We start from the raw sequence: 13,919 nt of genomic DNA on the forward strand, positions 1-13,919 counted from the left end.
TAGTGAGGAAAATCACCATAATGTACAATCACATACTCTTCACGCCATCCCAAGTCTTCTCATGCTCCTTTGCTATAGCATAGCATTTTTCAAGTCCAGTGATAAGCTCATGGTTCTTTCCTTGTCGAGAGTACATGCTGAAATGAGCTGCTTCTTGAGGATTGGTCGAGTCATGGAGTGCTATACGTGAGTCAACAGCCTTTTGTGTACCCAAAATGAGCATTTGTGCAACTTCAGGGCGAGTCCACCATTCCACCCATGGTTTTGCTCCTGGAAAGCGGTAGCAGAGGGCTTTGGAACGACATATGAAGTCTTCATATGATTTTGTTTCCAGTAAACGATAAGCGAGTTTCTCAAACACCTTTCGATTATCCCGAGGAACAATGGCCAAGATACGCTTGACACGCGTAACCTGGCTACGGAAGTGATAGGAACATCCACGTAACCGTGTGGCTGCAACAGTACGGAGCTGTTCTTCCATACGAGTGTTGTTGGGATCCTCCATCCAAAAGCGTACAAAGGCATTCAAAAAACCCAAACTTTGAGCTTGGCTATAGTCTACTGTCTAGAGGTAAATATATCAGATCCCGGTAAGTTGTAATAAGGTCGAGAATCAAAAATAGATGCTTACCCCATCAAAATCTGTATCTTCAACAATTCCTCCAAGATTTGCTTTGGTGCTGCGTGCCGACCTCATAAGAGCAAGAAAATGATACTCGTAGTGAACAGCGGTTGCGCCATTGCTATATGAATAGAGAGCTGGAACCCAGCGCTGCATCGATGGACTGAAAATAGATGTTGTAATGAGTAACGAGGTTGCTACTGCAAACCAGCCATGAGCAGCGTCCGTCACTGAACCTGAGAACCCCTCAACTGCACTATTTGATTGGATAAACCGTTCAGCCATCCACTGTGTCTGACATGAGACAACGACTATTCCATTCAGAAGATGAGCCGCAATCACATAATTGGGGTATTTTTGCTGAAGGGCTGAAAAGCGGGAAACAAAATCATCGCCAGAGGCTGGTTTGGGACCTCTGGCCTTGCGAACCTCATTTCGAGCGACATCCTCTGTAATAAAACGGGTGCTAATGTCGAGGAGAGATTCTCCACTGACAGTATTTCCGGAACGTAAGGAAGCGGGGGTGGCCGTCGGGTTAGCACTCAAGAGTGCATCTGTACGCTTCTGTTCGAGAGGTGAGAGTCGCTTCTTGTGATGAAATGCCTCGTGGTTGTGACTGATACCATTACAGTAGATAACCCCATCCCTCCACTTGACAATCTTTGAAATATTTGGACAGGGGACTAGATGGAGCCGGTACTCTGTTTGTTGCCCATTACGTTCATTATGAACATTGCACTGGCAACGCTCGCCTATTTGTTCCTCACGGGCGCTTCCCTTAGTTCGTGGACGAAGAACAATTTGGCAGTCAGGGTTGTCACACTGAAGGCTCCCGAGACAGCTTCGATAGCTCCGCTTTCCCTGTTCTGGATTGGTGGCACTAATGGATGTTTTCGCTTGGCGAGTACCATAGCAGTTGTACGCCCAGTCGACTTTCAGCCCATTTAGCTCGTTGTTGAATTCATCCCATGAGAAATGTGCTGTAAAGTTGCCTTGTGGATATCCATTCCATTCAGCCTTGAGTACCTTTGGATCCACATCCAAGACCTCTTCGTCATTCTCATCTGAATCTCTGTGAACATCCTCTTCCATATGCTCGAGTGTAGGCTCAGAGAGCGGTGGTCTAGGTTCATGTGATTCTCCTTCATAGTCATAGTGGAGGCTGAGACCGGAGGAGTAGGAATCGGAACGGAAATGGGATGAACGTCGACGGGTCCGAGTCTCTGCCTTGGGATCTAAGATGCGTAATCTCCGACCTCGTAAATCCGTATCATCTCCATGTTTGACAGCATTTTTAGATTGCTGAGATTTACTGTTGTCGTGTGGATTATGGCCGAACGAGCGCGAAATATCGCGTTGCAAAGGTGAATAATGGCGCTTGCGTGGGTGTGGAGACTCCGCAGAGCGAGAAGATGAATGGCGACGGTGATATGGTGAAGTTGAGCGGCGACGGCGGTTTCTATGAGGTATTGGTTGTGTTGGCTGTACTCGGGAGGGACGGCGATGGCGATGCTGGCTGAACGTTGGAGACGCATGTTTCCGTTTCTTACGTGGACCTTCATCTGAGAGTATTTAGCATCACCACTAAAATAGCGTAAATAAAACATACAAAAATTGTCAGTGTTGACAGCTGCCTGAGCGGAACGGGATGCTTTGCTGTTGCGCTTCAGTTCGACTTTGGGAATGTTGTTGGTAACTTCGCTACCGTCCGGTTGGTCGTACCCTCTTAGTACATCCCACGCACGTTTCTAGATCAAAATTTAGATGAATATGAAACAACATCTCTTTACGGAAAGACATACAAGCCGCCCTAGTATCTTCATGAGCCAATTTCGTGGGAAAGAGTCGATACGTTGTTGCCAACAAGACGAAAGATGAAGGCAGAATGAAAATCCAACCTGTAGGTCCAGTATATCCGAGTAGGGCCACCACGCTGTCTACCCCCAGAAACCCATCATTACGACAGTTAACTTCTTGTGTGGGACATCGGGGCTATACTATATCTGTTGTGCATGGAGGGAATGGAAGTTGATTCTTGAAAATAGGCATGTTATCTAAAACCTCGGTGTTGAAAGGGCTAAACAAGAACTGAATCATCAGGATTCTGATAACATATTGGAGATATATATACCAGTGTACTCACCAATTCTGAGAGCTTAGAAGTGACAGCTGCGCCTTCTACCTGGCTGTCAAGGAAAGGAGAAGGCACCAGTTGTGTTAAACAATTCTTCATTTAAAAAGGCTAATCAAAAATTGAATCAGAGGGATTTTGATTGTGTATTGAGCATATATAGACTAACTAACCCACCAATTTTCACAGTTTAGAAGTGACAGCTGAACGGTCTACCTGCCCATCGAGGAAGACACATCGGGGAGACACTGACTGCCGCAGTATAGCCATCTTACCATATCGGGAATGTCCGTGTACACGGCGCTCGTGAATTCCACGGATGGCCAGTCCAATGAGCGGCACAATGTTCTAAGGAACCTATTCATCAAAGAAAATTGAGTCCCGCTGGCGAGGTAGTCCCACTCCCGTCCTCACTGTGCATGTCGCTGCCGCGCTTCGCCAAAGTGACTGCCGGCCGGCCGGCACGAACAAATAGAACCACATGATACCTACTTTTACACATACCTTCTCCGCCAGTATCAATTTATCCAGCCTTAATTATTTTCCTTATTTTGTTGTCTTATCTGTCAGCTCCCTGAAGATTTTTTCACAGCCCGTTGTTGCGAAACAAAAGGACAAAATTGTCGCTCGTGCCGTGGTTGTAGTGTTGGCTGTGGATCTTCACAGCCACCAGCCATTGACCGTCACTTACCTGTCACGGAAGTTCACTTACCAGTCACTTACTGGTCACGGAACTAGAGGTAAGTGACAGGTAAGTGAACGTCACTTACCTGCGTCACGGAAAAATATACATGCCCGGAATAGCCCAGCATTTACGATGTCGAAGTTAATGCAATTCAAAAACGGCTTGGATATTGACAGTGTGAATGTTCTCCAGATTCGTCTAAGGCAGTGCAGGCCCATCATTTCGTTTTAGACTTCGCAGAACACGATCACCTACCTTGTATTCGGATACAGCAATTTTAATTTCCGTGGAATTCTTCAAATAGAAGAGCCAGTCCGATGTGAATGGGTACTGTTCAATCTCAATGAGTCCCTGGAGCCGAGTTTGAAGTTGACAACGTGGGAGCCTTGCGAAGCTGTGGCGAGGATGAATGGTACGGACGATGGCGCCCCAAGCACCTCCGAAAACGGTATCTTTCGTGGTGAGGACATGTGATATCTTCTTGCGGAGCGAAGGTATAGCCCTATACTGTTCTGCTAGGCAGCCTACTCGTTAACGGACATAATACTGTATTGAACGGCGAGCGCTCGGGGCGCCTATTCTCTTCGGCGTTCTAATAAGGGCAACGTTGTCTTTGACGTTGTCCTTCGTCTTCAAAAAAATCCCCGTGGACAGCGCTACTAAATCAATGCCACGCGCATAACGGTCCGGTTACCTAAAGGTAAGGCAGTTCATGGAAGTTTCATTTCCCTCAAGTTTTCATAAGAACCAGGCTCAGCTGGACCGGTCTTGTACACAGCGTCAACTATTCAGAGCAATGCGGAGAACGAGTGGGTTATGCTATGGGCTACTCGACTTCCATCCGATTATGGTCACTTTCAAGCTTTCACAATCTTACTTCACTAATTTCGGGCGGGAAGCGAGAGGTCGCTAATTCTACACAGTCACATCGTGCATGATCGTATCAATTGAGTCGTAATCAATTTCGCCGTCTCTTTTGGTAATTTAGGACACGGATGATGCACGCATGACTTCTCTCGATCCGCCATTCGAGGCCTCTCCGACTCATCACTTTTGAACATTGAAGAATAATTCATAAAATACACAACAGGCATTGATAAACACCGTACGGCTCTAACAAATCAACCATTTTTCCTACACATCTCTGTGCAGCTGAAGAACACGCAATCGGGAGCTCACGCCGGTAAGAGTTGTAGGTATTTGACCACCGCGGATCTCTCGGGAGGCTGCCCATCAGTCGGCAGTCCTCGGCATACGCTCAGACCAAATAAATCCAAACCGGAGCAAACTCCGAGTCCTTGACGTACGTCGCGCATCCGGTCCTATCTTTCCACTCATGCCCTCGAATCGGTGAAACTCACCTCAGGCAGGAGTTTGACAGCTACGTAACGGCCTGATAGGCCCCCAAAAAAGCCGTGAGAAAGGAGCCTCAAAGGCCTTCTACGCTGTCAAAGTTTCCAAGGCACCGCGTTATACGGCTCTACCCGCTGCTACGACTTGCGCCTAATCTGCTTCGTCCCTCCCTTGATTTTCATTCCGCTCTGTCTCTTGCGTCCTCTGCCGTCATTTGGGACAAGACGACGCTAATCAAGCCTCCTGCGGTGTCTCAACACTGCGGAAACCACCTGACGTATCCCGAAATTCTAGGTTGTAAATACTACAGCTACTCGCACTTTTTTCACTCGGTCGTTCTTGTTCTCCTCGATCGTTCGCATCCTCCACGATTTATATGGGATGGAAGATGCAAACTTTACCTCCCACGATGCCAAGTACTGCGGAGCCACACGCTGAATACCTGAAATTACACATCCCCAGTGGTATGTGCACCTATCTGTTCCTCCTCACTGCCACTCACTCAATTCTTAATTTCCCTCTATCCTTTGAACTCGGCGTTCACCAGCACTTTTACAGCCTGGAAGATACAAGCTAAGCCACTTGCAGCATCATGCGCCACGGAAACCACCAGATCCAGGAACTCGAGATGCTATACCCTTAGGTACGTAGATGAATACATCTTCCTTCCAATCTGCAACTGTTCTAAGAATCTTCAAGATTTTTTCGACGGTTGCGCTGAGGGTTTGAATGCGCCCTGCCACTTTAAGATGGATTACATTCGTGGCTTCAGGTGTGCGTGTCAAAAAGTCCTTCTACCTGCCTCTCAGCTTTTTAACCATTGCCTCTGACAATCCAGAATTTTTTTTAAGATATTAAGGCTGCCATCAAGTGCGGTTGGAGGCGTTCATATCCACACAGTGACTTCACAGACAACAACTCACCGTATTCTTTCTCAACCCTTTCATCGTCTTCGATGTGATCATTTTGAGGAATTGTGGATTGTTTTTACTCGTGCTATTCCTCTCCATGAGGTGAACCATCTTGAAGGACCCGACGTTATCTGTTTTTTTTTGTATCTTGTTTATACGTTTTGTGTTTAAAGCATGCGCCCTCATTGGGTGTGTACCACCGGTTATCCAGGTCTAGCTTAAATAATTTATGTGTCTTCTCAATAGTATTACGACCAATACAAGGCTGGTTGTCCCATCTGAACGCTGAAATGGCCAAAATCTTTGAGTGTCCGAAACTGACACCGGCATTCCGGCTATCCAGTAACCGGTGCCTTTAGGAGACTTCCCACAACATAAATTGTTTTTCTGTACGTGTAGTACTCATTCAATTGCTTATTCCTGCGGTGAAACACATCGGTTCTACAGTATGATTAGTCTATCAAAATTTCGAGTCAAACAAACGATTAGAATATGGTGAACAAAAAAGTAAGAAAACTGGCGCACCGTTTGACCCAGAGTTTCGCGCTAAGCATAGTGGTGAATCATATTGAGGTTCGTCGTGAAAGTTGTGCTTAATGGTTTTCACAAATTTTGAATATATACTCTACAGCCTTCAATAAGCCCTATTGATTGATTTCGACGGCCAACGACGCTAAATGTGCAGCGGTAGCCAGTTGTATAAATACGCAATAAATATATAAAGCACATGTCAGAATGGCAATAAAAGTATAATGAGCTGCTTTACATCCCGAGATTCTGATCACTGGAGTTGGGTTTATCGTACCTTCAGACTGATATTGGAAGGTCAATAACGTCTTGTGTATGGGCAGCTAGCTTCATGGTATACTTAATGCGTAAATCTGGGTCGCCGGTTTTCTTACTTTTTCAATTACTTTATTCTGATCGTGTGTTTGACTCGAAATTTTGATAGGCTAATCATACCATAAGTAAAATCAATGTTTTTCACTGCAAGAATAAGAAATTGATCGAGTATTGCATGTACAGGAAAACCATTTATGTTCTCCGAAAAGCGCCGGTTACAGAATCGCCGAAATGCCGGTGCTCGTTTCGGACAAGTTCTACTTGAATCGGAAAGCCAGCCTTAAAGTGGTTTTGAACGACACCAGGAGAATTTATATATTATTGAGGTGTAGCCTGTACTATATACGATGCACAGATATCATAGTAGTACCGCTTCAACCATGAAGCGGAGACACTAGATTGCGTGTAGGCACGGTCCGCCGGCCTTTAAGTAGCTTAGGCAGTAGCGAGCTTCTCTCGTGCTTCGAGTAGCTTTATTCTGAATAGAGAAAATGATTAGGATGAAGTGGGTGCGAAGGTCAATCTTGCCGAACACACCTAGGTCCCACGAGATTCTATAATCATAACATTATGACCAATTTCATGCTAAGTAAAACTATCTGAAGTGTTCTGTGCTCGGCATATCTTCAATGTCTTGAAATGGTTCTGGATATGACCGATGTAAGGGACAGGTAGAACAAGGAAAGAAATTTTGGGATGCGTACCAGTAATACCAACGAGATTTAGATATGATCGACAACTACATGTCCTTATGAACGTCATTCAGCCTCGTAAATTCTTGAATGATGATCTTAGAGAAGGTCAGACAATGAAAAAAATTAGTATCCCTATGTACCCGTGTAGTAACACATACGAGGATCTTGAATTTAAATGGCGGGTATGGCAGGTTTTTCAAGGTAATAAGATGTCGCGACATGAGAAGGGCCCAATATGCATGTCTGAGATCAAATAACGAAAGGAATGAAAAGTGCAGGCACATACCGGAAGGCTGTAGCAGCTCAATTTCTGGTTCCAGGGTGAAATCTATGCTACCCAACGTCGTTGGAGGTCGAGTTCGCGTCTCCTTGTCCCAAATGACGGCGGAGGACACAAGAGACGGAGGGGAATGAAAACGAAGTAGATTAGGCGCAAGTTGTAGCAGCGGGTAGAGCCGTATAACGCGGTGCCTTGGAAACTTTGACGGCGTAGAAGGCCTTTGAGGCCCCTTTTCTCACGGCTTTTTTGGGGGCCTATCAGGCCTTTACGTTAGCTGTCAAACTCCTGCCTGAGGTGGTGAAACTAGCCATATCGATACTAATACTCTGTTAGGTTGCTGTTACGACATGGGTTTAAAGAGCAATTCAAAATAGTGCGTTTGTCGCCCGTCATTGGATGACTTTCCGTCGCCAAAAACACGTCTAGGATTTTCTAAATCCCTTGATGGCGGAGTTTGAAAAACATTTAGCTTTTTTGTTGTGTTCCCGCCGACCATCTGTATTTAGAGAAACATAGATCCTAGTCGCTACACTAAGTTACTTCTTGACATGGTGGATGACGACACCGCCCTACTCCAGCTGTTGCTGCTGAGCCATGATACACGTTTTGTAGAAAACGAATGAACCTCCCATGCCTCACCTAAAGAGTGTTCAATTCCTTGTCAATTCCAGCAAAAAGTAAGAGATATACGGGTTTTTACTGACCTTGTACAAGTCAGAAATTGTTTTTTTGCAGTCCAAAATTGAAATTAAGAAGGCTAGAGGAAAATGGAATCAGAGGGAATTCCACAAATTGTAGAAAATATATGATAGAACATCCATAACGATTTTTGAGCCTTACGACTAACGGCTGCATGCTGTGGCTGGATGTCGAGCGAGACCATGAAGACGACGCCGGCGGCGGAGGGCCAGCTGACGTGACTCGTATCCCCGAATTGCCTCGGCAAAACTCGGATAATGTCGGCTAATCTAGAAAACACAGAATTTAGACTGGAAGGGGGGGGGGTACCCCCCCTCCAGACTAAAATCTAGAACGGGGTCCTTTTTCGAACTCCGCTAGCCGGAACGGACTCATCACCATTTGGGTCATCGGCTAAGCTCGGCTAAGCTGTTTAGAATAGGATCTGGTTTAGAAAGGGCCACGGAAAGTCATCCATTCTTGAATTTACCTGATTTTGAGGCCAGATAGCACTGACATGGGCTTGGGCTTCTATCCCCATTTGGCGAGCAATTCCAGAACTTGAATACTTGAGTCACTATCGTAACACACAACTTGACCTGTGCCATCCATCGTAGGAGCGTTATTGGGTCACTTGGTCCGATCACCTTCAACGGTATTGGGAAGATGGCAGGTGGCAGATATGGCAGAGGACCTTTACAAGACCGATTTTCCTTGAACGTTCAGCGCTCAGCTCCCGGTTGCTCAATCCGAGCCGTCTCGAGATTATGGAGCGTGTCGCAGAGCTCGAGGTTGTACCAAGCTGGTTTGAGGTTTTGGAGGATCGGAGATGGCTCGTGGTGAATGAATTTCAGGTTCGTGCCCTGATCAACTCATGACAACTATCGTAGTTGAGGTATTTTGTGGTTATCTGTAGGACTACGATACTCGGACGTCGGTGTCTGCACTCATAAATCCCAGGCTAGCCCTGTAGTCCCCTCCGGTTCCTGAATAGCAAGATTGGATAGCGCCAGACCTACAAATGGGGTTATAAAAAAGGCTGAGGCGTGCTCAAGCGATATATGTCAGTGAATAGGACCTGTCGGTCACGATTACAGAGCATTCAGTGGGCTGGTATAATCGAGTGGAAGAGTTTTTAATCTTCTGATCTCACAGCAACCGCTGGCTTTTCTGTCGACTACGATTTCACGCCGCGGAGAGAGGCGAGTGGGCTTGGCAATCTAGAAACGCGTGTTTCGGAGCCAATTCCTCCATACGACATCATGATCTTGTCTGCTTCCCCGAGGCCTTAGCAGCGACAAACCACGTTCTCAGGGCGCTTAGGCTAAACCTACTGAACGTAACGGTTCGGTTCCTACAGCATGACATCGATATGTGTTCTTTCGACCCATTCCTTCTTTGCACACTCGTGAATACGATAGACCATTGGACCTCCCGCGCTACAACACATACGCCGCCGAGATATCTCTCGCTATTGACGAACCCATTCAATGTCCCAACGACGTCGACAGTGACGATGTTAACGGTGGCAACGGTGATGGAGAGGGCAAAAATTCAGACGTTAATCTGTCTGGTACACCCGGTGGACGAAAAGGACCGTTATTTGAGTTGGTTGAATTAGCGAATAAATTCGAGTGCTAGTGATGGCGAAGGCGACGTTGGCGAGCGGGTCGTTTGGGTTGAATGAACTGAAACTTGTTTGACAGAGATTATAGTTCGCGTTAACAACCGCGATGTATGATAACATGCAGGTCGTATTCGACTTGGCCATTGCCCTATTCTTGAAGTTTATCTCGTTGACGGGGCGCCTCGGGTTCTATCATGGACTTGTCGGAAAATGGCCCGGGATGTGGCTTCGGAATCTCCTGGATAGATCAGGTTCTGTTCGGGAAGGGGAGTGACGGGCCTACTTCGAAGAAATGTGGCAAGTATGTATGGTACTTTCAAGGCGAGGACCTACATTCTCAAGCAGCCCCGAAACCGCTCTCCGATCTCCCTGGATGGAGGAAGATTCATAGAATGCTTAGAGAGAATCCGACCTATTGGCTGCACCACGTACAGCCTTTTACACCGGGACAAGAAACTTCATCCACGAGCACCTACATCCACGTGAGCACATTCTCAATATCCAAGTAACGTTCGGAGATGAATGGGTGGGGAACGAGGCATCCTCGGCCTCGTTCAAACTGAATACAGGCAGTCCAGTCTGACCGACACGGCCATCTTTATGGAGCTCGCAAGTAACGATTGTCAAGATGGACAGTTATTACATGAGCGGAGAGGCAAGCTTGCTACAGCCTTTACACCGGGACAACAAACGATCCACGAGCACCTACATCCACCTGGGCACATTTTCCATATACAAGCAACGCTCAGAGATGAATGGGTGGGGAATAAGGCACTCTCGGCCTCGTTCAAGAGGCATCTCAGTCCGATGAGCCCGGGGAAAGGTACTCGAAAAGGTATATAAGGATGGTGAGTGTCCCATTTTTCCTCATTATCTTCTCAGGTTTTTTTCTTCAGCAACTGTTACTAGTCTTCTTGACACGATGCAATTTAAACTCTCTACTTTCCTCATTGTTGTCGCATCTGGTAAGCCTTTTTGTGCCCTGTTTCCTTCTCACCATCCGCGTCCGCTGACGGTCTCTGACCTCTTCCCCCATTCAGTGATGATGCTTGCAGTTGCGCAACCAGTTGAAAGTGCTCCCGAAGCACCCGAAGCACCAGCGGAGGACGTGAGTGATATCTTTTTCATCCATTTGTCATGGGTCGCTCTCAACAAGAAATCTTTAGTTCCAGGCGGGGACGTCATTGGGCTTTTAACGATGGAATTGCACAACCAGTTGAAGCTTCTCCCGCACCCGAGGCAGATGTAAGTGATACTTTTTTCTTATCCATTTGCCACGGTCTCTCAATTAGACAAAATCTTTAGTACATATGGTTCAATTACGATTATTCTCAAATCATTGATATCGATTCCTAGTAATAGTTTTTTGTGTTAACCCATAAATTTGAATTTTTATTTTTCCGTGAACCAATGACTTCCAACAAGCCTACAGGTCTTGTTTTGAGAGGATAGTTGACGCACTACCCTTACAGGTCTCGTCGATTCCCATCCCATATGAGGTCCAGGACCGTCCTATCCGATGTAACCCTTGTTCAAGTTATCATGCAGAGGATTTTGGAACCGAGTAGATCCCTCTCGCCCGTTTGATGGGCGCTGTAGAACGAGGGGCTGATTTTGTCACTCTGATGGCGAGAATCGGGAAGCCTAACTCGGCTATCACGGCCCGTTAGGACCGTGAGATTATAAATTTGATGGGCAATGTGTGGCGGGTGGCGATTGGGTGGCGATGCACCGCCGCTCTTTCTCAACCATTATCATCGATATCCTGATTCCTCGTCGGCGCGTACTCGTCCTCCTCTTTCGTGCTGCCGTTACTTATGGGTATATAAACGCAGTGGCGTTCTGGAAGGCCACTTGAGTCACACTCGTTCCGTAACTTGAACCGTTTATCGACACTCAGGACTTGAATACTTGGTAATTGCCAACGGGAACAGAACAGAGGACATATAGCCTAAGTAATAAGTAAGTATTTATCTACAGCATTGAATACGACCCGTTATCCGCTATATCCTCGAACCATTTGTTGATGTTGTCGCAGGGGTGACATTATCGAGGATGGTAGTGAATTGTAGACTTTCGGTACGTCGAATTGAAAGCATGTATGAATGGATTTCTGCGTCCGGTTGACAACGAAAACTTTCTCTTCGGAGGGAAATGAGAAGGCGATTTGCGAGGATACTCGAGATGACGAAGGAGAAGGAAGTAAGGAGTTCGTTGAGGGTGATCTAATCGCATTGTAGGGTGGATTAGTTTGAATCAGTATCACTGTTACTGAGGTGAGGAATGAGAGTCCCTGACTCGATTGAAAAACCAAACGACTAGATTGGCGAGGTAAACAGAGCAGATGCTAAAATCGTTTGATCAACTATGGGGTCAATCGGAAGGTAAAAAACCATGAACGTACATAAAGAAATAGACCACGGAATCTTTTGTGAGTGTTATCATAAGGGCACTGCAAAGTCCTGTCGAAGGGCGATATCTCCAAGCTTTCGCAAGAGCCAACGAGAGTAATACAGTGTCGGTGATTAATATAGACATCCAATAGTACACCAGCCAACGGGAACCGTCTGACGGGTCCGCGTCGGCGCAGATGTACAGCCCGGGAAACGGATTGTTAGTTCCTGTATATGTATGAATTGCTCAATGATACTCAGATGATAAAGTGAAAGCCACATACCGACGAGTTTGTCATTAGGTATCCCGAATATTATTCCCATCGTCAAAGCTTCGCCACAAGTCAAGAATACCTAAAAAGCCTCTTCTTCCGTCTTGGGATCAGCAGGAGAAATCACGCACGCATAGAGCAACGATCTTCCAAGTGTTCCCATACATGGCGCATAATCGTAATTGTAGAATCACTAAGTTTTCGGAATAACAGGTTAGGCACAAATGCAATAACTGTGGGGGAACACCCTTACGGTGTGATGTGATCACCTGAAGGGAAGCTCCGGTGTTTTGCCAATGAAAGAAATCAGCGCCTGCAAATATAAATAATTTGAGTTATGAAGTCCGATTTGGCCGGCGTGATTAGAATCACATCTGGTGGTAGATAGGTTAACCCGTTTCAATTGAACATCCCGAAAACGAACTCACATCTGCCAATTGCAATCAAATGATGCGATGATATGAGTATAACGATAACGGAGCGCATCAAAGATGGAACCCCTACTGAATATGACGGTTTTGGGTGTAGGAACACTGGATGTGAGTGAGCGTGCCGGTCTTTCGAGAGATAATCAAAAGACATACCGATGGCATTCGAGCTGAAATGAACGAATCGGGAGCGGCTCCAGATTCAGGTGAAGTAATTACCCAATGTGCTGGACTGGGACGTACATGTTGAAGAGCAACCCATAATATCGGCTCTGCTAAGATGTGAGAAAAGCTCAAAGGTCTGAAGGTGTTTTCTGAACTTACCCAAAGAAAAAGCCCTTTCGCGATCGACCATCGCTGTTTCTTCGGTGTTGTATGAGGGAAGAGTGGAATCAGGGGGTGATTGGCTTAGGAACATACCCAGAAAAACTCGACCTAGAAGAAAGGGGGTGGTCAACGTCGAAAGGAGGTGATGTCGTGAAACCTACCTCCGTGTCCAATTGAAGAACTTGCGATGTAGAGTGACATGACAAATTTGAATGCCTGATGACGCCGTACGGTAGTTTGGGCAACTCACCATATTCGTACAGAATAAGAATACCACTTGCAACTATAACATGGCCTGTTGTCAGAGGTGTTATTGACATTGACAGAATATGCCACTCACGGTAAGCGTTCCTTTCAGCTCTAGCCTCAAAGAACGGGGAAAAGTCAATTTCATCCATCCTGGACTGTCAGAGAGCAGGGTCGACTCCGAGTCTTCGCCGCTTCAAAGTTGTGTATGCACCCTCCTTATACAGTGCAGTTTGCCTGTCAGTGTGATTGAAGGAAGAGAAGAAGGGACGAATACAATGAAGATGACTCGACGTGGTAAAGTTGTGTTCTAAACCCGTTCAGCCCGAATCACCCTGTGGGTAGAAAGAACCCCACAGCGCCAAATGTACTTCCCTTAATTAGGCTTTACGTGTAATTGGACCCACAGGTACAGGAAAGTCAATTAC

The 13,919-nt window shown here is 46.3% G+C and overlaps 2 protein-coding genes across 2 annotated transcripts; one reads left to right on the forward strand and one right to left on the reverse strand.

Annotated features, from left to right (window-relative positions):
* Positions 1-10,425: 10,425 nt before the first annotated feature.
* E1B28_008082 (uncharacterized protein) lies at positions 10,426-11,074 on the forward strand (the record flags this gene model as incomplete). The annotated part of the gene is made up of 3 exons (XM_043152867.1): positions 10,426-10,660; positions 10,722-10,790; positions 10,866-11,074. 3 exons carry the CDS (start codon positions 10,426-10,428, stop codon positions 11,072-11,074), a joined length of 513 nt encoding a protein of 170 aa, XP_043010954.1.
* A 1,916-nt stretch (positions 11,075-12,990) lies between these two features.
* E1B28_008083 (uncharacterized protein) lies at positions 12,991-13,446 on the reverse strand (the record flags this gene model as incomplete). Its single annotated transcript, XM_043152868.1, has 4 exons — positions 12,991-13,023; positions 13,075-13,190; positions 13,243-13,353; positions 13,407-13,446. The coding sequence occupies 4 exons, from the start codon at positions 13,444-13,446 to the stop codon at positions 12,991-12,993; spliced, it is 300 nt and encodes a 99-aa protein (XP_043010955.1).
* Positions 13,447-13,919: the final 473 nt, after the last annotated feature.

The sequence above is a fragment of the Marasmius oreades genome, chromosome 4, assembly GCF_018924745.1.
Source record: "Marasmius oreades isolate 03SP1 chromosome 4, whole genome shotgun sequence".
In the NCBI taxonomy this organism is placed as follows: Eukaryota; Fungi; Basidiomycota; class Agaricomycetes; order Agaricales; family Marasmiaceae; genus Marasmius; species Marasmius oreades.